Source organism: Suricata suricatta, chromosome 4 (genome assembly GCF_006229205.1).
Source record: "Suricata suricatta isolate VVHF042 chromosome 4, meerkat_22Aug2017_6uvM2_HiC, whole genome shotgun sequence".
Lineage (NCBI taxonomy): Eukaryota > Metazoa > Chordata > Mammalia > Carnivora > Herpestidae > Suricata > Suricata suricatta.
The window spans coordinates 64,711,678-64,736,008 of NC_043703.1; the positions used below are offsets into that span (position 1 = coordinate 64,711,678).

The 24,331-nt window shown below is 37.4% G+C and overlaps 1 protein-coding gene across 1 annotated transcript in view; it reads right to left on the reverse strand.

Annotated features, from left to right (window-relative positions):
* NBEA (neurobeachin) overlaps window positions 1–24,331 on the reverse strand; it is a 655,079-nt gene that overhangs the window by 36,306 nt on the left and 594,442 nt on the right. Inside the window, exon 54 of the mRNA XM_029938475.1 lies at window positions 7,589–7,756. Coding sequence (XP_029794335.1) covers window positions 7,589–7,756 — 168 coding nt within the window. The remainder of the gene's footprint in view (window positions 1–7,588; window positions 7,757–24,331) is intronic.

Sequence of the window (24,331 nt, forward strand, 5' to 3'; positions counted from 1 at the left end):
ATGACCTTTCCTCACCATACAAACAGGTTCTCTTGGAGGGTCTGATCATGGGAAGGCAATAACAATAAAAGCTGAAGAGATTTGCTTGGAAGTAGAATGACAGCCAGACAAAGGTTCACCAGGTGGTGGTATAAACATTACAAAATGAAATCATACGCTTTTATTAGGTTAAATTCAAATAAAAAACAGTATTGCATGTATTTGGCAGAACAAAGTGCTCTTACTTGATTTTGACATAAATAGGAACCAGTAATTTAGATATACTGTATTGGGGTTTCAAATGGCTTTAAGTATGCTCATTATCAATATGTTTAAAACCTTTAAAAATGAGTTCTAAACATCTAACTGAAATGCTTAGGTATTTAGATCGAGTAATATCTACTTCAACAACCTGAAGCATGCAATATGTTTTGAATAATTGTTAATTTATGCTAAGGTAACAACTGTGTAATATAACTGAAATCTATGTTAATAGAAGGTAAGGAAATCCCTTCCAGCTATTTCTATTGCAAACAGCAGGCTGCAATTTTCACCCTTCTTCCTTGTGTAAAATATGACTTTATATGCTTGTGAAAACATTTGCTGTTAATTTCTGAAAATCAATAATTAGCACTCCTCAACACTATGCAATAAAAATAACACAAAGATGAGAAAAAGCACACCTTACGTAAATGACACATATCCTACTTTGACTAGCTGCATTATTTATGCTTTTCTAGTGGACAATTGATGGCCATGGACTAAGGACTGCAGTAATTACAAGGAGAAAAGATAAACCTAAGTTAAAGATTTATTCACTAATCAAAATTAAATGTGTCATTAATTTTCTTGATACTAATTTTGCATAGAAACTTTATTCATTGCATCTTTGCGGGGCAAACCTTTTTACTGTGGATGAGGAACACATAAAAAGACACATCTGAAAGTATACTTTTACTAGTTTTAGGGACCATAATATTCTTCTTGCTCCCCAAATGAATGCCTAACTTGCATCTCCACTCCCATAATTTAAAGTGAAAGGGTTTTCTTCTCTTCTCTTCTCTTCTCCTTTTCTTTCTTTTCCTTTCTTATTGTTTCTTTCCTTTTAATTTTAATTTGGCTTTTGAATTTCCTAGCATTTTTAAGCCAGTGAAACCTCCAGTAATTACAGGAGAATTAAGATGGTTTTAGGAAATTTTTATCAGCCATTCTGTTAATCATTTCTTGCAATCATATCTCAGAGTAAATTCCCAGGAGAAAAACCCTGATCATTGCCCATATTAAGACAATTAGCAACATGGCCTTTTGTAAATGGACAACATTGTGCTACAATCTACGCAAGAAAGCCACGGGGCAGGGGGAGTGTTGCTATCCCTCATCAGATAGAAGAAACGACTCAGAAATGGGGAAATAAAAGACAAAGGATAACAAATTCACAGAAAGAATAAGCAATGACCACAGGCCATCACTGTTGTCACCACAAACACCTTCATTTACATCATCAGGATGGAAAGTGGGTTAATTTTTTTTCCTTATAAATTCTATGAGTTCATTTTCTAGGAAAGCCAACATTGTAGCTGTTTTGGTTAAAGACACGTCTGTCTTGTTGGTTCCTGACAGCCTTATCATGTCAGTGTTCTGCAGTAGCAGGAATGTTTCAGCAAGAAGACAAAGTGAAAACTGAAGGGATCTAGTCCTTTCTTTGGGCATATTCTCACTATAGTATATTCCAAAGGAATGCTTTGTTTTCCCTACCAAATCAAAGAAAGAGATAAATGAAGACAACATAATAGAAGAAGACCCAGAAAGAAGTATTAGTAACAAAAAGTTAGACTAAAAAGACCACACTTTTATGACTATCAGTAATATTAAAATTTAGTGTTTAATATTTCAATATTTCCAGCGTAGATAGATGTGTATATATGGATAAATAAATATTGCATGACCTGTATGTTTGCCAGCAAAATGCCCTTTTATGATAGGCTTGTGTGTATACCTCGCACTGTTGAAGAGGAATCACTTAAGTCACTTTTTAGTTTGGGAGTATCAGCTGTACATATGATGATATAGAGAAATGGATTATTAAAACAAAAGTTCTTCCAAGACACTTCATTTAAGTATCTTTTAGGTAATAATAACCAATGTTTTTTGTAGTGCTTTATGGTTTATAAAGTATCTTCCCACATCTTTTCTCATATGATCCTCTAATACAGACCTATGAGTAGGGTATCATTTCTGTTATCATTTTATAGGTAAGAAAACCAAGATATAGAAAAGTAAAGTGACTCACTTAATGTCACTCAAATTGTAATGATGGGCTGTGACAAAATCTATTATCGGGTTTCTACCCTTCTATCATTTTTTATTGCCTACTACATACCATGTAATCATGCTCTGAGGCAGACAGGCTTGAGTAATTATATCCATGATTGTAAGAGTGATCAGTTTTAGAAACACTTTCAGAATGGAGTATTCTTCACTCATGAGTACAGTAAAAAAAATTGTGGCATTTAATTTGTAATCTCTACTAACCAGCTACTGACTATGGCATGATCCTCTGTGCCTCTGGAACTCTTAAATACAAATAACACTTAGCATTTTTCTGGGAAGTGGTTAGAATAAACAATGAACAAAATGGCTGAGAAAGATTTCTTAACACCCTCTTAAAATCTCCCCTACAATTCCAGGAAATTTCACTAAATTGAGACTTTTAAGAAATTCAAATGTATAAACAAAATAGAAAATTCTTACAGGCCAAATTATTGAAATAGGAATACTCATTAGGGGTCTCTTGTTTTTAAGAATCATTTTGAAAGTAAGAAGAATATCATCCCTAAAACTAGTAAGTATTAGTAAATATTGTTATTTTAGAAGTCCTACAAAGTAATGGGACTAAAGCAATCCTGGCCTAAGAATCAGGAGACCTCACCTGGCTCTAAATGTAACTCTGATGTTACATGGATGGATGTCTTTGGAAAAATTATTTAGTGAGAGTGTTAGGTTAGGCTAATGGTTTGAACTGGGAATGCATATGAAATGCCTGCAAAGATTTTTTTTCCTTCAAAATAAACCTGCTTGAACCTTCCTCCTGGGTATCCTAAGATGCTGATGGGTTGCGGAATGGTACAGTGGATAAGGAGTTAGAGGGGTTAGATGGATATGGCAGGTATACTTGAAGTTTACCTTTTTTTGAGAGGCAAGGCAATGAGCACAAGTGGGGGAGGGGCAGAGAGAGAGGGAGACTGAGAATCCCAAGCAGGCTCCATGCTGTCAGCACAGAGCTTGATGTGGGGCTTGAACTTGAGAATTGTGATATCATGACCTGAGCTGAAATCAAGAGTCAGATGTTCAACTAAATGAGCCACCCAGGCACCTGGATATGGCAGGTGTACTTAAAAATAGCTGAGAGACTAGGGATAGGAAGAAATTAGAGTTAAAAATCTGAAACTGAGTGATAGGTTCATGGGCGTTCATCATACCATTCTCTCTACTTTTGTAGGGGAGTGGGAAGCTTTCCAGATCTTCTTACACACGTTTAGTAGACAGTGCTTCTTAAACTTTAATGTCTTGGACAACTCACTGGGGACCTCCTTTTTAGAAAAAAAATTTTTTTAATGTTTATTTATTTTAGAGACAGAGAGACAGAGCACAAGTAGGGGAAGGGTAGAGAGAACCGGAGACAGAATCTGAAGCAGGCTGAAGGCTCTGAGCCATCAGCACAGAGCCCAAGGTGGGGCTCGAACCCACGAACCATGCGATCATGACCTGAGCTAAGCCACCCAGGTGCCCCTGGGGACCTCCTTAAATGCATGTTCTGACTTAGAAGGTTGGGAAGGCCTGAGAGTCTCAAGTTCTCACAAGTTCCCAGGTGATGGTGATACTGTTGGTCTAGGAACTACATTTGAGCAGAAAGGAGTTAGAACACCATCAGACCAGATATTATTAACTAGAATATTCTATTTCCTAAGCAGGTCATAGGATAAAGTTTCTCAGCCATCATTTGGCAAGTAAAAATATGAAGCAAACCACAAAATTTGTATTTATTTGTAACAGTGGTAAGAATATTCATTACCATGCTTAAAATTACTGCTCAAATAGTCACTTGAGCTCACGTATAATGTGTCTAGAAGATTATGATGTAAGCCAAGACTTAAGACAATTTAAATAATATCTAATATCCAACAGATCTAGTGTTTACATATTAAGAAGAGCTTTGTACCAGAACTGGTCTGTCATGTTTCTGCCCAGAGGCTGTCATGATAAAGTTGATTATCAGTTACTGCTTTACAAGTATAAAATAAGTTAAGCTGTCATATTTTTCTCAGGCAGAGATCCTAAGCTGTCAAGGAATGTCAATTTTAAATCTGACATAGAGAAGAAAATTATCTGTTATTCTGACCTCTAATTTCTTGACATTTTAATGCCATAATTGCTGTGGTTAGTGCTGCTTCATGATTTCACCTGTCAAGGAAGAATGAATCAATAACCTTAAGCCATTTCTTGAATTTTAGCACTGACCTCAAAGCTCAAAGTTATAGGCAGATTGTGGGATAGCAGATTGTGGGAGATATATATAAATATAGGACACATACAGATATATATGACATATATAGATACTCACATAATAAATATTTATTCTTTAAATAAGTGTTTAATGTAAGTATCAAAAATTTCATCTTCCTTAGGCTGGCTGGAGTTCAGTATAACTGCAGTCTTCCTTTGGTTTTATCTATGTGAAATGTAATGACCTTAGTATTTTAAAAATATAAAACAAACATTATCAAGTAAAAGAAAGTCATTAAGTTCAATAAGAGGATTAATATTTTGAACACTTCTTTTTTCAAGAGTTTGTGTCCAACCATTTAGGAAGGTATCAGCTTTCTCAAGCCATGGTACCGTAGCCCAGACCGCTGGGATCTCAACACTGATGTTTTCATAAAAGGTGCTGTGCCTCCCAGAGGGCCGCCTCATGGGGAAATGTATATGTAAGCGGGTATTGACAGCTACCAAGTAACGAATATACTACACTTCTTTCCACTTATCTACAGAGTTCTATCGTGCGACAGTAGAGGCTAAGTGCTTTTTGGGCTGGCAAACATACGTCACGTTTACAGAGAGGGCAACTGAGGTGGAGGTCACTGGATGGCGTGGTCGACATTAGGCAGCTCTCAGATTTTAGGTGGGTTCTCATCTGTTGCAGGCTCTTAAATATCAGTGCAGAACTTTTTGGGGAATATGTTAGCTCTGTAGGGTAGAGGAGATAAGGATGGAGAGTAGGGAGAAGGACAGTTAACTCCCATCTCTTTCTATCATTTAATCTGCTATGCCTTCAAGGTAATAAGCAGCCTCTGATCTTAAGGAGATAAAGTATCTTTCTAAGCAGGCTTGAGTTGATGCAGGTCCTCAGGGTCAGAGCAAATGCCACTCTTTGCTGGTGTGTACACGGGCCTACACTGACTGGGGAAGGAAGGCCATGGTTCCCAGGTATGTGCTCCCTCACTGAGTATTTTGAGAAGTAACATCAGCGTGTCTGGGTCAGGGAGGCGAGCGAGGAGCCGGAGTGGGAGAACATCTCTAGCCCAGAATGAGTCTGGGAGTTTCTCTGGTGGAACCTAGGTGTTCAGCAATGAGGCTGTCAGACTGGGAATGGTAGCAGGAGAGAGTCCCGAACTCCGGCACCCTGGCGCTCGGCAGTCTGCCCCACTAGAAGGGAATTGGTAGCAGTAACGTGCCCTCAGCAGTCTATCTAGTAAGCAAATACTGTGGCGAACCATTCTCATCCAACAAAAATTTTTAAAAATTAGACATTTTCATGTAATGTTTCATTATGAGGTCTTATAATTTGATAATAAAGGCCTATGCGTAGTTTTACCCCCCACTGTCCAAAGCAATCATGTGACATCTTGTAGAAACTGGCATCTTTATAGAATTCAAATAATAAATACTATATCCATGTAAAGAAAATCTCTATTCTAATTCAATTTTCTTTTTTATTCCCATTTATCTATTTACTCTCATTTGAATATAAAAAAGTCTGCTATTTTTCTGTCAGTGGTAATGTGGTCCTGTGCTTTCATTACATACAGTATGGTTAAAATATTATATTTTTCCCAAGAGGATTAACCTGCAACTTTCTTTACTACAACAGAACTTTATAATGGATAAAAATGTACGATAAAATATTCAGCAGCAAATGATATTTAAAAGTCAAAAACCAACTTGGAGGTGGCCTTGGAATGAAAGAATTAGCTATTCCAATTATTTTCTTTTTTTCTGATTCTAGAGATATTAGGTCTAAAAGGGCAATATAATTAATATAATTTGTAAAGTGTTTACAGAACTGGACATGTGTTCAACAAAGGTATATTGTGAAAAGAATAATTGAGAATTATCTCCTACAAAATAATCTGTTTCCAGCTTGTACAGAAGACACTAAAGCAGGAGAGTGTAATGGTTTGCAGAGAAAATCCCTTCTTTCACCGATGAATTTCATACTATCTGGCTTCTCTCTCATTCATTCATTCATTCTCTGTTTCTATCCCCTTCTCCCAGCTTTAGGCAATAATCCGTTTCCCTGCACATACAACATGATGTAACACTGCACCTAATAGCATCCTTACATTGTGTTCTCTGAATATTCAGCCCTAAGGGTCCAACCAGCACTTATCCTGCCTCTTCCCTTTCTGCTTCTCTGCTTGAAGCCATACAAATGGAGTCACTTTGTTTTTGTAGAGGTATATAAGAAGTAACTTCATGGATGCAAATTTTTCTTGTAGGGCTTTATTTCCCAAGGCTACAGGTTTTCCACCTCTAAAACTAGACGTACAAAAATACAACAAGCATTCTACTGATGGGAAATGCAGACAGGATTGCTCGTTCTGCACACAGCAGATGGCAGCCATCGGGCCGAGCGGAGGCTGGGGCATGGCTTCCTTGGCAGCGGCGCTCACCTGCCAGCTGCTGCTTCTTTACTCCCTCACCTATCTGAAGTCGTTTCGTGCAGTGCCGAAGTGATTCAAATAATATTTTCTAGGAATATTTTCACTAAAAATACTTACACACATAACAATTCCCAACTGTTAGCTGTAAACTTTCAGGGTAAGAACATACTAGGATACAATACTATACCCTCATCCATTTTATTGATTCGTCTCGGTGAATATTCTGGAATAAAATACTATAGCCTCATCTATTTTACCAGTGTATTTTTTTGAGCATTCTGTATAGAAGTCTGCTTGCTTTTATTAAGAAAATATAAACTGGCAGATTATTTTAATGTGAACTATTCATATTCAAATATCCAATTAGGTTTTATTAATAACACACGCTGGGCATGAAGCATTTTAATGAAGATGCTGAAATAAAACAAACAAAACAGGGATACTGAAGTGCCTTACATACGTCGACCATTCAACAAAGAAAAACATGGTGGTCTCATTACTTGGTTTTGACATAGTATATTCATTTTCCTACACTTGTAAAAACCCTGAAGTTTATGTTTTGTACAACTTGATGTTGCAAAGAAATTTATACAGAAAGAGATGGAAAGCCAAATGTCTGTCTGAAAGATGAAAGACACTTTTGGAATAATAAGGGACTTAACACCTACCTCCCTGAGCACAGGGTCAGCGATACTATCCAGATTTACGGAGCCTTCATAGGTTAAGTAGTGGAACACGTTCAGAGCACGGACTGCTTCTGGTCCTCGCTGTTTATAGCCAAATATGAGGTCAATCCACTGATGCAGTTGGCAAGAAACAAATTCGCTTTCCAGGGCCTGTAAGGAGTCAAGAAAGACATAAGAGACAGTACGAACTTAGCTAATCTCCCTTTTTCTTACTTTGATATATTCTATACAAAGGCATACAATATGCTCTTTGCATTACTACACTTTATCACTATGTATTAGATGTCCTACTCCTAGAAATGGCAACATATAACCTCCGGTAAAACTCAGACCTGAATGAAAACGTTCTCTTTTTAAAATGCTTAACTTTCCTTAAAAAGCCACATTCATGTTTAAAACAAAAATAAATTGAAGTACCTGTTCTAATTTTACAATAATTTCATTTCTAATTTTTTAAACATTAGTTTAAAATGCAACAATTTTATTAGAAATGCATCGATATACACTTTATTTTCCTGCCTAAGGTCTTCAAATTTACCTCTTGCCCCACTAAAGGGGACGCCTTCCTGCTGCTACAAATGAGTCTTGGTTTTATACAGGTTAGGAATCCCTAGGCGATTTTAGATGTTTGCTAGCTAGCAGGAAATGAATGCAAATTAATGACAACCAGTGACCATACTAAGCTTCCATAGAGGGTCAGAATAAAAAGAAGGCCCTGTCATTCCCTAAGAAACCATCATAAGCCTTCTGGAGGTATTGGGACATGTAGGCGCGGAATTGTGTTCACACCTGCGACACTAGCAGGGACAAGCTGACAGCCACTAAGCCTCTCACCCACGGATTTCTCCTGCCATCAATTTCTTATTGATTTTAAGAGCACACCGATTTCAGCAACATGAACAAAATCTGTAGAACTAGCTTCTGAAATTTCAACTAAGTGCAGCCATATTAAATAATTTTCTAAATTACAGCTGTAACTAATGATGTGGATGAAGTCATTCTCTGGCTTCATGACCCTGATTTCTAAGGTGCTGACACCAATTTGGATTCACTCAGTTAATAAATGATTTCTTAAATTAGCCCTCTGATAATTACATTTCATTTTTTTAATCTATAAAATATCGGAATGATACTTTCCAATTTTTCCTGTGATCACATTTTACTACTAATTTTATTCTCCTCAACTTCTTCTTCACTTATTTCTTTCAAAAGCATTGGTCCTTTCCTTAAGCCAATTATTGTCCATGTTTCTCATTTGGAAATATAACAATTAGACTTTATTAAAGGGTAATTTCTGTACTAAAACTAAACAGGATTTTTATATTCTGTATTTTAGTGGTCTTGATATAATATAGTTCAAACTAGAGCACAGGGAAGGCGATTAAAATACAAGAATGAAGTTGGATATTCTATATTGGTTATGTCATTAATGTTGCTTTGGTCAATGTGTACAAATGATTCTATAAGTGGAGTGTAACTAGTTAGTTAAGAAAAAACTCAGTCTAATTATTTAGTAAGTTTTCAGTGCCTGGTGCAATAAATGAGAAGGATGAAAAACAAAAAGTTACAGAGTAGCTATTGTCCAAATGTATTCACAGGAATTCAAAATAGTAGTGAAATCAGATTATTTAAAGGAAGATTCTCCCAATATTATCACATAATCAGTTAAGCAGCAACAATTTCAAATAAATCTTAATAACATATTTGGAAAGGATTGATGAAATTTATTATTATGTTAGAGTAAAGCAATTATTGAATAAAATGCCTAATGCAGACATGAGAGGTGAAAGGAATGATTATTTTTCACTAATTTGAATTTTTAAAATGCATTCTTTTTTATCTCTATCCACTACTTTCATTTCTCTCCTCCACCAGAGGCAACATCTGTAACGTGTTTTGATGTTTCACCTTTTGTTTGCATGTGTTTTTATAAAACATTACTCATTATTTGTGTATGTATTTTGATTCAGAAGTATCATACAGAGTTATGTATTTCATGTAGTTTCTTACTGTTTTCCACTTAGCATTGCTTTTTTTTTTTAATAATTTTTAAAAAATTTTTTAAATTATTTTTTATACAGAGAGAGACAGAGCATGAGAGGGGGAGGGGCAGAGAGAGGAGGAGACACAGAACCAGAAGCAGGTTCCAGGCTCTGAGCTGGCTGTCAGCACAGAGCCTGATGTGGGGCTCGAACCCACGAATGTGAGATCTGACCTGAGCTGAAGTCGGAGGCTTAACCAACTGAGCCACCCAGGCGCCCCTAGCATTGCTTTTTAAGATTATGTAAGATTATGTCACTGTATGTATAGGTACTCCATTGTTCCTATTTTTTTTAAAAGATTTTTCTTAAAGTTTATTTATTTATTTTGAGAGAGAGAGAGAGAGAAGGGAGGGATGGGGCAAAGAGAGAAGGAGAGAGAGAGAGAATCCCATGCAGGTTCCTTACTGTCAGCCTGAAGCAGGGCTTGAACTCATGAACCATGAGATCAAGACCTGAGCTAAAATCAAGAGTTGGGCATTTAACCAACTGAGACACCCAGATGCCCTGATAGTTCATTGATTCTAATGGCTGCACAGAACTCCCCCCCCAGCAGTGAGCATTAGACTGCCTCTAACTCCCCAAGATACAATGCCATGATAAATGTCCACTTTTGCATCTCCTTTGGGATCTAAGAATTTCTTCAGGCCTCATAATTTGGAATAGGACTGTTATGTAGCCATGGTGGATGTGCAGAAGCTCAATCACTCAGCAGTCATTAGTCTGCAATGCTCTTCACAATGGTTGGCTGGCTTCACTCCCTCCAGCGGTGCATGAAGGGTTCTATATGTCCACATCCCCACTGAATCTTGATATTATCTGGGTTTCTAATTTAGCCAGTGTAATAGGTATGAAACAATATCTCATTTTTGCTTCATTTGTATTCCTCTAATTATAAGGGAATTTGACATCTTTTTAATATGCTTGTTGACCTTTTGGGTTTCCTCTTTTGTAAATTTCTTGTTCACACTCTTTGCTCATATTTTTATAAAAGTTCCTATCTTTATGCTGTTACTTTGCAAAAGTTCTTGACATATTTAGGATAATAGTTCCTTGTTGGTTTTAAACATTGCAAATGAATTCTCCCAAATATCACATGTCCATGAACTTTATCCATATTGTTCTTTGTTGAACAGAAATTCCTAATTTTGAGATAATCAAATAGTTTTTCTTTTTATGCTCTTGGGATTTTGATCTGAAGTTACAAAGATAACTTTCTATAATTTTGATGTATTAGCTTTATATTTATGGCTTTATTTTTCATATATTGATCTTTAATCCACCTAGAGTCTACTTTCATTCATATGTAGTATTAAGTCAGAATCCATATTATTTTTGTTTTATAGTAAGTCAGTCAGTTTTTCCAATACTATCTCTTAAACAAACACACCTTTCCTCAGTGGTCTGTAATGTCATCTTTAGTGTGTGTATATTTGAAACAAAGACATAAAACTGCCAGTGTTTACACGTATGATAATCGACTTGGAGAAAGCAATACAATCAGCAGCCAAGTTTTTAGAACCAATATAAGGGTTTCAAGTTCCTCTTTCTTTTTTTCTCTCCTTTCTTTCCTCCCTTTGTCCTTCCTCCCTTCTCTCTCTTCTCTGGATATGTGTGAGTCTCCAGCTCATTCCATTCTTTTTGTTTCTATTGTTACCTTAATTATCTTCATTTCTCATATATCTTTATATTTGGTGGACTTATTCTTCTTTCTCAGAGTTAATGCAGCTATTTCTGGACCTTTATTCTCCCTTGTAACTTTTATAATAAGTGCACATAGATACATCAAAATAATTGTGATACATCAATAAATTTATGGAGTAATTTGGAAAATTGGTACTAAGCTTTCCCATTCAAGGTCCAGAATGTCTCTTTACTTATACAGATTATTTTCTATGTATTTTATTTGAGTTAAAAATTAATATTTTCTCCATAAAGGATGTGAGAATTCTCAGATAGTCTATAAGCTTTGATGCAACTATAACATTTCTAAAATTCTATTTCATATTTGGTTACTGATGATGCAAAAAAATGCCATTGATTTTTAGAAGTTGATTTCGTTTGTGGCAATTAGTTATACCTATAACTTCTTTTTCTTTTTTTTTTTTTTTGAGAGATAGAGAGAGAGGATGCAAGTGAGCAAGAGACACAGAGGGCGGGAGAGGGAGGGAGAGAAGTGGGGCTCACCTGACATGGGGCTCGAGCTCACCAGATGTGGGGTTCACACTCAAAAACTGTGAGATCATGACCTAAGCCAAAGTCAGATGCTTAACCTGTGGACCCACCCAGGCACCCTGTAGCTTCTTTATTGTTCCTTACAGAACTGTTCTCAACTTGGGGACTACATTAAACAACAGTGGCGAAACGGAACATCTTTGTCTTGTTCCTAATCTTGAAGGATTAGTCTTCTTGATCTGACACACATTATATATTTAATTGTTGGGTTGTTAGATATTTGTTTTAGAATTTTTGTAGTTATATCTATACATGAAATAGCCCTGTTTCTTTATTCTTTTTTCTCCCTTTAGCTACTTGTGGAATCAAGATCACACAGCCTCATGGATGGCTGGCTTGCCACTTTCTGCAACAACTTCCTAAGAAGTGACTTTATTATCCCTTGAAAATCTGGTAGAATTTATCTGTAAAATAATATGGCCTGGGATAATTTGGAGAAGGGAAGATATTATCATTTACATTTCTTTAAGACTTTTAAGTCTCAATTTCTTTTGGTGCTAATTTCAACATTTTATATATTTTTCTCGATATTTGTTTCATCTCATTTAAAAAATTATTATGTCATATTTGTGTCTAACAATCTTTTTAAAAACATATTTAAGTGTTTATTCATTTTTGAGGGAGAGAGAGAGAGAGAGAGAGAGAGAGAGAGAGAGAGATAGCAGGAGAGGGGCAGACAAAGAATAAGAAGCAGGCTCCAGGCTCCAAGCTGTCAGCACAGAGCCTGATGCAGGGCTCGAACCCAAGTACCCTGAGATTATGACCTAAGCTGAAGTCGGATGCTTAACCCACTGAGCCACCCAAGCGCCCTTGTTTTAACAATCTTCATATATATTTTAAATTTTTTAATTTTCTGATACTCTTTAATTCAATTAAAGTCTATAGTTAATTATTTATCCTATCCTAGTCTACATGCTAGAAAGGCAGCAAATGAATTAATGGAAAATTAATTGTTCAAATAATTTTGCCTCAGGTTTTTATGGGGGCAATTAAAAATTAGACAATGAAGAAACAATAAGGTAGCAGAATCAACAGATAGTGTTACACATTATATGCTGAATACATTGTCTGTCTTAGACATCAGTCTTATAAACTGTCTTCTACATCGTCTGTCTTGCTGATCACCGTGCAGAGAGAAAAGAAAATCCAGTTAGAACATCTAAAAGTCAACTCTGGTTCTAAATCACATGCATACCTAAGAATCAAGTTTTAGATAGCCCATAATGAAAGCATAAAGACCATTCTAAAGCTGAAGTCTGACACTGAGACTTAACTGTACTCTAAAAAGTATATCAATCTGTTATTAAATACATGCTATCTGCTTATTTGTTCCTTACAGAACTACGTTTTCTTTCATAAGCCAATTTTGGACTCTGAAACAAGATTTTGTTGCAAATACTTACAATGGAAAAATATACAGAAATACTTGATTACTAAGCTATTAGGGTTATAATGGTCTTAATAGCTTGCTTTACCCTCTACTTGCATATCTAAAAGCAGAAGCAATTGCTTTAAGCCTAGATAAACCAATTCCCAATCCATAATTCTGCCCTGGGGATCTGGGAGGAAGGAAAAAAGGAGTGAGATTTAAACCATAGAGGATATCTCTTAGATGGATAATAGTTACCTAATTCTAATTTCCATATTGTCCCATGGGTATTAGTTGCTAGAGAAGTCTTTCTCCAGCAGGTTTAGGATAAAGTGTCTCTGAAATTTACAAAAAAGGAAACTAGGCTAGTGGAATTAACTCTGAGGAAAGAATATATATTTCTCCTGATTTCTTTTAGTTAAGAATATTGAATTTCCAACTCCTCTTCTAGATTAGAGCAAGAATATTTCCAAGTCCCTTCTCTTATTGCCTCAAAAATCTGCTTCTGATATTGAAAAAATTCTCTAAAGAGAGTTGCATATAGTCAATTGGACAATCAGAAATCATGGAGCTACTTCTTCTCCGGGGGACTTAAATTATTCTCTTACTTAATTGCTTACTGGACATATACAGAGGGTCCTTTTCCCTTCCCACTCACCCCACACTGGTCTTAGCTCTCACTGCTCTCCACATGGGCGACTGCAATAGTCCTCAACCTGTTTCTCTAATCGAACTTGTCTAGCACCCTGCTGGGGAAATAGACTTCCGGAACCATCTTGCTCCTATGGTCATCCTCTATCTCAAGTCTTCTAAGGTTCCTCCCAGCAAAACACAGGTAGGGTAAACTATACCTGACCCCTGAGGCCTCTCAAATCTTGATCCCTCCATGGCTTCCACTCCTCCTCCTCAAGACTTCCTGATACGATTCTTGGCTCTAAGAAGTACAGGCAATTCACAGCTCCATGCACTAATAGCTGATACTTTGAGCTTTTGCATATAGTCAACCTCTGAGCCTCTGTGGCTCCTTTCTCCTTAAGATGAAAGCATTTCATTCTCCTTGCTTCTTTATCCTTCTTCTTACTCGAGTGCAGTGTTTGTTTTCTGAGTTCTCCAGCTCACACTCTATGAATTCTTCTATGAATTTCTATGACACTTGAAATCTGTACCCTCCTGTTTAACGGAGTAAGATAATGTATACACATTTACTTGTGAAAATCAATTTGCATATAAATTGGAAAGTGCTATACAAACAAATGGGGTTATTGCCAATTAGCACTTGTTTCAAACTTGCAATACTGTATATATTAGAATATAAGCATTTTGAAAATAGGGATCATATCTAATGCTTCTTTTCCATTTGCCATAGCTCCTAACCTAACATTAAAAGTATAAAAGTATCTGATAAATATTATTGGTTAATTAAGCAATGGGAAAGATGTGTTGGTGACAAGAAGGAAAAAATGTCAGGAGTGGGAAAGGAGCTCATTCATTCATTCAACAATCATCGACGGACCATCTGCTATGAGCTGACAATATTCTAGCTTTTAGGATTATAGCAGTGAATAAAAGAAAACACTGCTCTGCAGTGTTTACACCAAAGTGGGAGGAGATTGACACCCCCCACCCCGCCCAGATAATTAGTAAGATACAGAGTACGCCAGGAGGTAGTAAGTGCTAAAGAAAAGAGAAAGGTAGGAAAGAAAGTTAAGGCGAATACATGGATGGGGAAGGGGTTGCTATTTAGAGGAGATGGTGACAGAAGGCTTCCTTGAGTCTGTGATAATTGAGGACTACAATGAGTAAATGAACTACAAAGACAGGGGAAGAGGATTTCAAACATAGGCAACAGCCATTCATTCATTCATTCATTCATTCATCCATCCATCATCCATTCAATATGGAGCATCTGTTATGTGCCAGGCAGTTATTCTAGGCCCCAGAGATACTATGGTAAACAAGAAAAAAGCTCTGATCACCAGGGGTATGTCCCATTGAAATGCAAATAAGCAATGTGAAAATATCTACTCTCTCTCCAGTCCCAAATTACTGACCACCTACCCTATACTACAAAGTAGCTTTGGAGGATATATAGATGAATAAGCATTCCATGTCCTCAAAAATATCACAATCTAGTGGGAGATAAACATGTCAACTTAGGCTTTGCCTGCTGCTCAAACTCTATGCTGACAACAGGCACTAAATGTTCTACCCCAGCCCATTTCTGCTGCTCCTTCCATCACCACTCTACACACCTGTCCCTCCTACCATTTACTTGCCTCTGTAAGACTAGAGATATCAGAGAGAAAATGGTCACTGGAAGGTGCAGAAAGGAAGGTGCAGATAGGAAACTGCAGAAAGAGACTGCCTGCTCCAACTTTAAAATATACCCAACTGGGGCATCTGGGCGGCTCAGTAGGTCAAGCATCTGACTCCTAATTTCATCAGGTCATGATCCCACGGTTGTGGGATTGGAGCCCAAGCTCAGAATGGAGCCTGCTTAAGATTCTTTCTATAACTCTGCCCCCTCCCAAACTCACGTTTTTTCTCTCTCTCTCTCTCTCTAATAAAAATTAAAAAATAAAAACAAAACCATTAAAAAAGAAACCACACAGAACTGATTAATTTCTTACTACCTTCACTGTTACCACCCTGGTCCAAGCCACCATCATTTCTCACAATACCTGCTAACAGATATGCCTGATTCTACCCTGTGTCTCAACAGTTCACTCCCAATACTACAGCCAGAACAATCCTTTCAAAACGTAAGTAGGATCATGGCACTCTTCTGCTCAAAGCCCTGTGATGGCTTTCCATGTCCCTCAGGGTAAAAATGCAAGGTGCTTACCACGGCCTTCCAGGCCTTCTGTGATCTGGCCTCCCTGCTGCTCAGTTTGTACTAGGCGCCCTCTGCTCACTCCACCCTGGCTCGTTGGCTTCCAAGGGAAGCACATCCCTGCCACAGAGCCTTTGCTCCAGGTGGTCCTTCTGCCTGAACCGGTCTTTCCCCAGTCACTTGGTCCACTCCCTCACCCGCTTCCGGTCTTAACGCAAATCTCACTTTCACAGTGAGGGGACCCTGACCACCCACCCGTGTGTTCCTGATCCCCTTACCTTCCACTGCCTCTTTTTTTTCCCTACTATTCATTACTTTCTAACATGCTACATATTTTACTTATTTCTTTACTATTTTGTTGTCAGTCTGCCTTTGATCAACAGTAAGCTCTATGAGGGCAAGGATCTTTGTTTCAGTGGTATATTCAAACCGCATGAAACAGCATCTGGAAAACTCAGTAATTATCTGTTGAAGAATGGATGACAGCCTCTATCAGCATTTGCTGTGACTGCACATTTACTTGTCTGTGTTCCTAACTAGAGTGGGGGCTCCTAAAGGCCATTCGCTGTGTTGCTCATGATAGTGTTTCCAGAGCCTGGAGCCATATGAACTGTGTAAGAGGCCCACAATGACTACTTCAGCTTTCTTTGGAGTAGGATCCATGTTCAATGATTCTTTGTGTTTTCCATAGTGCTGGCTCTCGGTGAAGATTTACGGAATAGACAGATCCCCAGTTACAGACAGAAAGAGGACACTGAAATTCCAGGAGATCAAGGTGCCTTATTTGTCCAAGGTGTCACAGCTAGCAGGGGCCAGAGCATGCGTGCAAGCACAAGGTATCTACGTCAGTATTCTGAGTTGCTGCAAAACACCTCCAAAAATTCTCATTTACTGAAAATTCTTTTTTGAGCAGGATGTGGGTCTTTTTTTTTTTTTTTGGCATAAAAAAATACTCCAAATGCAAACTGTTACCTATCAAAAAGAGACTTTTTTCTTTAAAATATGAAGATCTTATAAAGGAGGTAACACAGCAAAAGCGAAACGACATCCAGTTCTGCTTTCTCTGCCTCAGTGCACTGTGCTCTGCCGCTCAGACTGAGAACAGTCCACATGTGGTGCAGGCGCACCAGGGACCTGCTGGGCTGAGGGAGGGATGAGGTTATCAGTGCATATCCGTGAAAGGCCTTTTTCTAAAACAAATTTTAAAAAAGGGCAGATTATGATTGATGAACCCAGCATTAGGGTAATGTTATCAGAGATACTTTCTATTTCTGTCCTTTGCGGAGAGGTCAGATTCTAATCATGTTAGAACTGAACACTGTGCTTTATTAATGTTTCATGAGTGAGCTGGTTGTAATCAGCCTCTCTGGGTATGGGCAAATTAAACCAATTCTTGATGTACGAACTCAATGCACTTAGGATTTATTGAAATGTCTACTCAACGTGTCCATATCACTTTCCTAGCTTTTCCAATGAGGCCAAATTTTGAATTTCACAGTTTGGTAAAGCACAATCCTTGTCACTATATTTACAAGGTAAAAACAGCTCTACTTCATTATATGCATTAATTCCCATAACTAGAACACCAATTAACTAAAAAAATACATCCTGAAAAATCAAAGTACTGTTTCATTTAAAAATTTCTACAAATGCATCAAATTGCTGCCGTGAGGTAATAAAACTGATTTATGATCAATGATATCATCCCTTTGTATAATGTTACTTTTGTCTTCTTTGCCTTGAATTTCTGAATGACATCTTGAAAGAAGAAGGAGGGGATGCTCATGGATACAGAATACTAATCCATACAAGGAAATGAATGTTTCTACCACTCTGAATGTCATTTCTCTGGGGTAGATGACATTTTCATTTTATACTGTAGGCTGATTACAAAGAACTCCTTCAAATAACTGAAGATAATCCCAGCCCAAATTATTAGTATACGGGAGCACATTTTCTCTAAACCTATTTCATAAGAACGAAATCCTCCATGAGCTATCCAGCTGGTGCAAAGTCAGAAACTTTTAATGTTACAAAACAATATAAAAGAATGAGGGCTGTGTTCATGGAATTTGTGGAAAATTTAAACCTTCCATATTTTCTGTTACAACTCAGGCTTTATATATGAGGGAAATACTCATCCAATTACCATTCCTTCAGTGAGCGAGCGAGCGAGCGAGCGAGAGAGAGAGGGAGAGAGATGCACAAGATGGATTAAATTTCCTACTGTTAACAGAGATGCCTGACATTCTTTCTGCATGACATCAGTGTGATCATTTCCCATCAGGACCTGGGGAAACTGCCCCAAAGCTGGAGCAAAGTCAACTAAGAACAAGATACTGTGAAGAAAAAGTGCAAGCTAACGGAAAGCAGTGCAGGGGACACTGAGGAAGGACAGCAGACACACGCTACTTTTCAGAAGACTTCTTTCACTCACTTTAACATCTAGGGCTGTTCTTCTAGGAGGCGGCACTCTCTGGCTGCCTGTTAGTTTTAATTCTTTTTTTATGGCAGGTAACTTTGTTTTTTTATTATTATTATTATTATTATATAGTTTATTGTCAAGTTGGTTTCCACAGGACACCCAGTGCTCTTCCCCACAAGTGCCCTCCTCCATCACCACCACCTCTTTTCCCCCCTCCCCCTTCCCCTTCAACCCTCAGTTCATTTTCAGTATTCAATAGTCTCTCAAGTTTTGCAGCCCTCTCTCTCCCCAACTCTCTTTCCCCCTTCCCCTCCCCCTGGTCCTCCATTAGGTTTCTCCTGTTCTCCTGTTAGACCTATGAGTGCAAACATATGGTATCTGTCCTTCTCTGCCTGGCTTATTTTGCTTAGCATGACACTAGCTTTAATTCCAATACAACCAAGAGTGGTGGCTATGGATGCAGAACCTTGTTGGCACCATGGTAGCTTTCCCTTACTATTCTGCAAGGTCCCTGGAAGAATAAATACTTCCCGGGCCACCTGTTCTGTGCTAGCGGGCATGTCCTACATACGGGCACTGCATTCTGGTGCTGCAGAGAACCAAGACAGGGCCAGTTTGGTTTTCCCAAACATGCAGAATTTTGTGTAAAGCCTTTCACTCCATGGAGTCAAGATTTAGTTCAAAAGTCTTAACCTGAGTCATTCATGGCTACAAGATAACAGGAATTTGGCTTAGAATAAAGAAAATCCCCAGTGCTTCTTTTACCTCTTCACAAAAACAAGTTTGAACTTGTCATAATAAAAATGTAATATATAATATATAAATAATAATACATTATGTCAATTATATCTCAATTTTAAAAATAACTGCAAAAAAGTACTATGCATTTCTGAAAATGTTTTATGATTATTTTCAGAAATGCACAAGTATTTATCCCTCATATTTTAGTCAGTCGTAAAACTTAATTGTTTTCAATGTGTAAGTAAATCTTTGAGGGACAGTTAATTCACTATATTATATGCAATCTTTATAGTTCCTAGTATGTTGTATGCACTTGGCTTCATGACACATTTGTGGCTTGTTAAATACATACTTATGTTGATAGTAAATAGTGAGATTTATTTTAAAGAAGAACTAAATTTTGTTTGAAAGTTTCCTCAGCAGCACTTGAGCTGATAGAAAGACAAGATAAAAGAGGTATGTAAACAGAAGTTAGGTAATTAATTATAGGAACTGGTAAGTTTAGGATCACGATTAAACTATTTCTTCTATTTTATTTATATGCAACAGAAGTACTCTGAGCAATTATAAATATAAAATATTACCCAAAGTTTATAAATTTTGTTCTTTCTTGGAGTAAGAGGGAAAATCTATTTTAGAGTTTAACTCGTCTTTACAATGTACAATCAGTTCTCAAGCTATATTTTTCTTTTTTTTTAAGTTTTTAAAAAATGTATTTATATATTCTTGAGAGAGAGAGATAGAGCATGTGTATGTGTGAGTGGTGGAGGGAGGCAGAGAGAGAGAGAGAGAGAGAGAGAGAGAGAGAGAGAGAGAGAATTCCAAGCAGGCTCTGCACTGTGGAGCTGGACTCAGGGCTCGAACTCACGAACTGTGAGATCATGACCTGAGCCAAAATGAAGAGTTGGACGCTTAACCTACTGAGTCTCCCAGATGCCCTTGGGCTATATCTTTCAATGAAAAATCCTAATTCTCTTTGATGAATAATCCTAATTCTCTTAACACCCAAATGATATGAAACCATTTGGTGAGAATCAGGTATTTCTAGGGAAAAGAGATTTAAAAAAAAATCTTATTTGGTGATCACATGAACAATTCAATTAAATAATTAAATTAAAACTCAATTTTAAGTCTCAGTCAAAATTAGGTGCTTGGCTGTCTTCCATGCATAGACATAGTTTGCAAATAACAAATAAATCCTATTCCAAAGTTCCTTTATAATGTGGTGTTTGGAACTGATATTGCAGTGGAAACAGTATTAGTCTAATCTGCTTTGGTTCTCAAGTCGATCTATAAAGCCATATTTAATTCAGCATACAGCTGACATTTTAGAGACTATCAGTGGGTCAAGGGGACATGACATTCAGAGTTCCAGTTAGAAAAATCCCTTGGGTTAAGACCTTAGGTGAGTCATGGAGCCTTTCTGGGTCTCCCTCTCCTTATTGAAATAAAGATGTGTTCCAGCTTGAAAATCCTGTGTGTGGCTCTAAAATTTAAATCTTCTCCATCTTCAGAGTTAAAGAATATTCTTCCTCTCAAAATGGCTAGGCAGTTGGACCTGAGGCTTCCTTAGCTTTAAGCAGAGGTCTTCTCAGCTGGGAAGGGAGCCTTACAGGGTAAGGGCTGGGGGAGAAAGAGGTAGAAATGAGATCTCAGAAAGTCAGGTCTACATACATGGCTGTTGGGGTTAGAACATCCTGCTAGTTTTGGTTCAATTCTCACTCATTTCTTTCTTTTCTTCCACTGACCCCAACATACTGGCTTCTTGTTAGAAGACGCATCTCTTTTCCTTCTCCCTTCCCTTCCCCCTTTCCACAGCTCCTTAAAGCATCATTTTATCCTGAGCACTGTGGATAAGAACACTGCCACTTTGATAAGTAGGTGATATCTGGGGCAAGGTCATTTACCTCTCCGGGTTTCAGGATAATTCCTAAAAGCCTTTTTGAGGATTAAACGAATAATGTACCTGAAGCTCTGGCACAGTATCTGACAAAGAATAAACACTCTAAAAATAGCACAGGGTATAAGGACTATCATTGCCATTATTGCCTCTTGGTCAACCTTCATGCTGGGGATGACTCAGGAGCATCACTGGGCTGTGCGGTAACGTGACTAAGATTAGTGTATATACAACCTGATTTGCAGCAGTTGTGAGCAGTAAGTCTTAGAATGAGGACAGTAGAGAAAATCACGTGAGCAGCTACACCAGGGAAGTCAGGAGAATGCCGTAGGCTAGCCGTATAGCTCTCAGGAGGGGTGCAAACTGGGTACTGTGTATAATAACATTCCACTTACTAAAGATACAGTTTTGTCACTTCATGTTTCAGTACCCTCCTAAACTGGAAGTGATCAGACAAGGACCAATGAAACCTGAGGCAGAAGATACAGTCACTCTTACAAAGCTACAAAATTTACATTTCCTCCAGGCCCTCAATTAGTACTTGACTGACTCATTTACTGTAAGACTTTGATACATTTGATTAACTGGTTTTGCAGACTAGAGGAGATTTTTAAACAACAATTTCTAATCGGTATGGCTATAAAGGGAAGTGTGCTGATAGCTCACAACTTAAAGAGAAAATAAAAAAAGAACATAGAATTATATCCTTTATAGAATAATAATAGGTACTCATGATAATAAAGAGAAGTTTCCTCTTTTGTATAAAAGGATAGGGAACCAAGGAGTGATAAAGTTTATAAAAATAACAAATCTCCTAAATCGTTTTCACTATAAAAATATAGAAACTTATCTGGAATGTTTATTTAGTTGGATTATATTACTACCCATCATATTAGATGAATGTAGCCTCACACTTTTTATGCAAAGTTAGTCAAGAGTGGTCTTGCTTACTTAGTTTATATCAATACTAGTTACCTGATGATTTCTTATTCATAATAATGATCTTTCCCTCTATTCAGTAAATTCTGTGTATGATGCTGCCTTGAGGATTTGCTTTTAGAAGCACAGCTGCCGTTTCTTTTTCAATTAGGTATATCATTAATAAAATTATTAATTCTGTGGACATTTCACTAATGAGGAACACAAAGGTAGTCACTACTTAATGTTGTACTAAAATATATGTAAGATGTTCTAGCATCTAAAAAGGACACGAAGAGACACTCAACATTGCTAGTCACTAAAAAGATGGAAATTAATCTATAATTAGATTTTATTTCACACCCACTAGAATGGTTGTAATAAAAAACAGGCAATAACAAGTGTTGGTAAAGATATGGATGAACTGAAACAGTCATCGATTGTTAGTGGAACGTAAGAAGGTAGAGTCACTTTGCAAAATAGGTAATTTCTTAAAAGGTTAAACATAAATTTACCATGACCCAACAATTCTGCTCTAGGCATATACCCCAAAGCAATTGAAAACATGTGTCCATGTAGAGGCTGGTATGGGAACATTCATAGTGGCATTATTTATAACAGCCCCAAAATGGAAATAACCCCAAATGTTCAACAGCTGATAAATGGATCAACAAAACATGGAATATCATTATGAAAAAGGACAGAGTTCTGATAAGTACTGCAACATGGATTAATCTCAAAAACTATGCTAAGTGAAAGAAGTCAAACACAAAAGAACACATATTAACCAGTTCCATTTATACAAAATGTCCAGAAAAGGCAAACCTATGGAGATAGAAAACAGATAAATGGTAGCCTGGGGCTGGAGGTGGCTATAGAGCGTGACTGAAAGCAGTCACAGGATCTCTCTGGGATGATGGATATGTTCTAACATTAGATCATGGTGATGGTCATACAACTCCATAAATTTACTAAAATCATTCAATTGTACACTGAAAGCAAATGAATTTTATGATAATGATTAAAAAAAACATTTATAAAGTACTTATCCACATTTCCCAGGTGAGAAATGTGAGGACCACAGATGCTTCACCATTGACCCAGGGCAATGAAGCGAGTAAACGGTAGAGCCCAGGTTTAAGAGCAGGAGTTTATTAAACTCTAAGTCATACTCTTTTCAATATGGTATTTATTATTAGCACCCACATGAAAAGTTCTGTTTAATCAGTTGGGTGCAATCGTGTGAACAAGAGAAAAATCTGGTCCAAAAACTTTTGGCTACTTTATTTGCCTGAATGAAGGAGTTATTCAGTTTCACTAGTTTGGACATAACTAGCAACATATTGAAATCATTGAAATTATTACTCCTACATGATTCAACCATTCACTCAGGAAATACTTCCTGACAAAATACTTTGTGTCAGGCACAGTTCTGGGCTTCACAAAAATACAGTGGAATCCTGTGACAGAGCTACTGATATGTAGCCAGTTTGTAGGGTTGAATTTGTGGGTCTGGTATCCGTACACTGACATTACAGGTGGCATTCAAGTATGCATGAGTAGTATGGAAATGGATGACCAATCCTAAAAATAAGTATAGGGTTTAGAAATATAATGCACTATGGACATATAAATCCTTCACATTCAAAAATATAAAATGAAGAAATAATCTGTTATTCAAGGAGGAAGCATGAAATAACCCCATGTATCTGGAAGTACCAACTTATAGGTTGAAAAATGAGAGATATCACACCTACAAGTTATGCAATACATGATTTCCCTCAAAGACCAGATTTCAGATTATGTACACGCTACTTTTAAACACAGGCATACCACATCAGCAACAGTTTTCTAAAATAAAATATATTAAAAGTAAAATATTTATTTTAAGTTATTTGGGAGAGAGAGAGAGAGAGAGAGAGAGAGCGAGAGAGAGCAGGGGAAGGGCAGAAAGGAAGAGAGAGAGAATCCCAATCAGGCTCTGCACCAGCAGTGCTGAGCCGGGCATGGGGTTCGAACTTATGAACTGTGAGATCATGACCTGAGCTAAAATCAAGAGTTGGATGCTTAACCAACTGAGCTACGAGGCACCCCAAAAGTAAAATATTTCTTTTTAAAAACAATTTTTAACATTTTCTTTTATTTTTGTGTGAAAGAGAGAAAAGAGTGCGAGCTGGGGAGGGGCAGAGAAAGAGGGAAGCAGAATCTGAAGCAGGCTCCAGGCACACAGCCCAATGCGGAGCTCGAACCCATGAACTGCAAAAT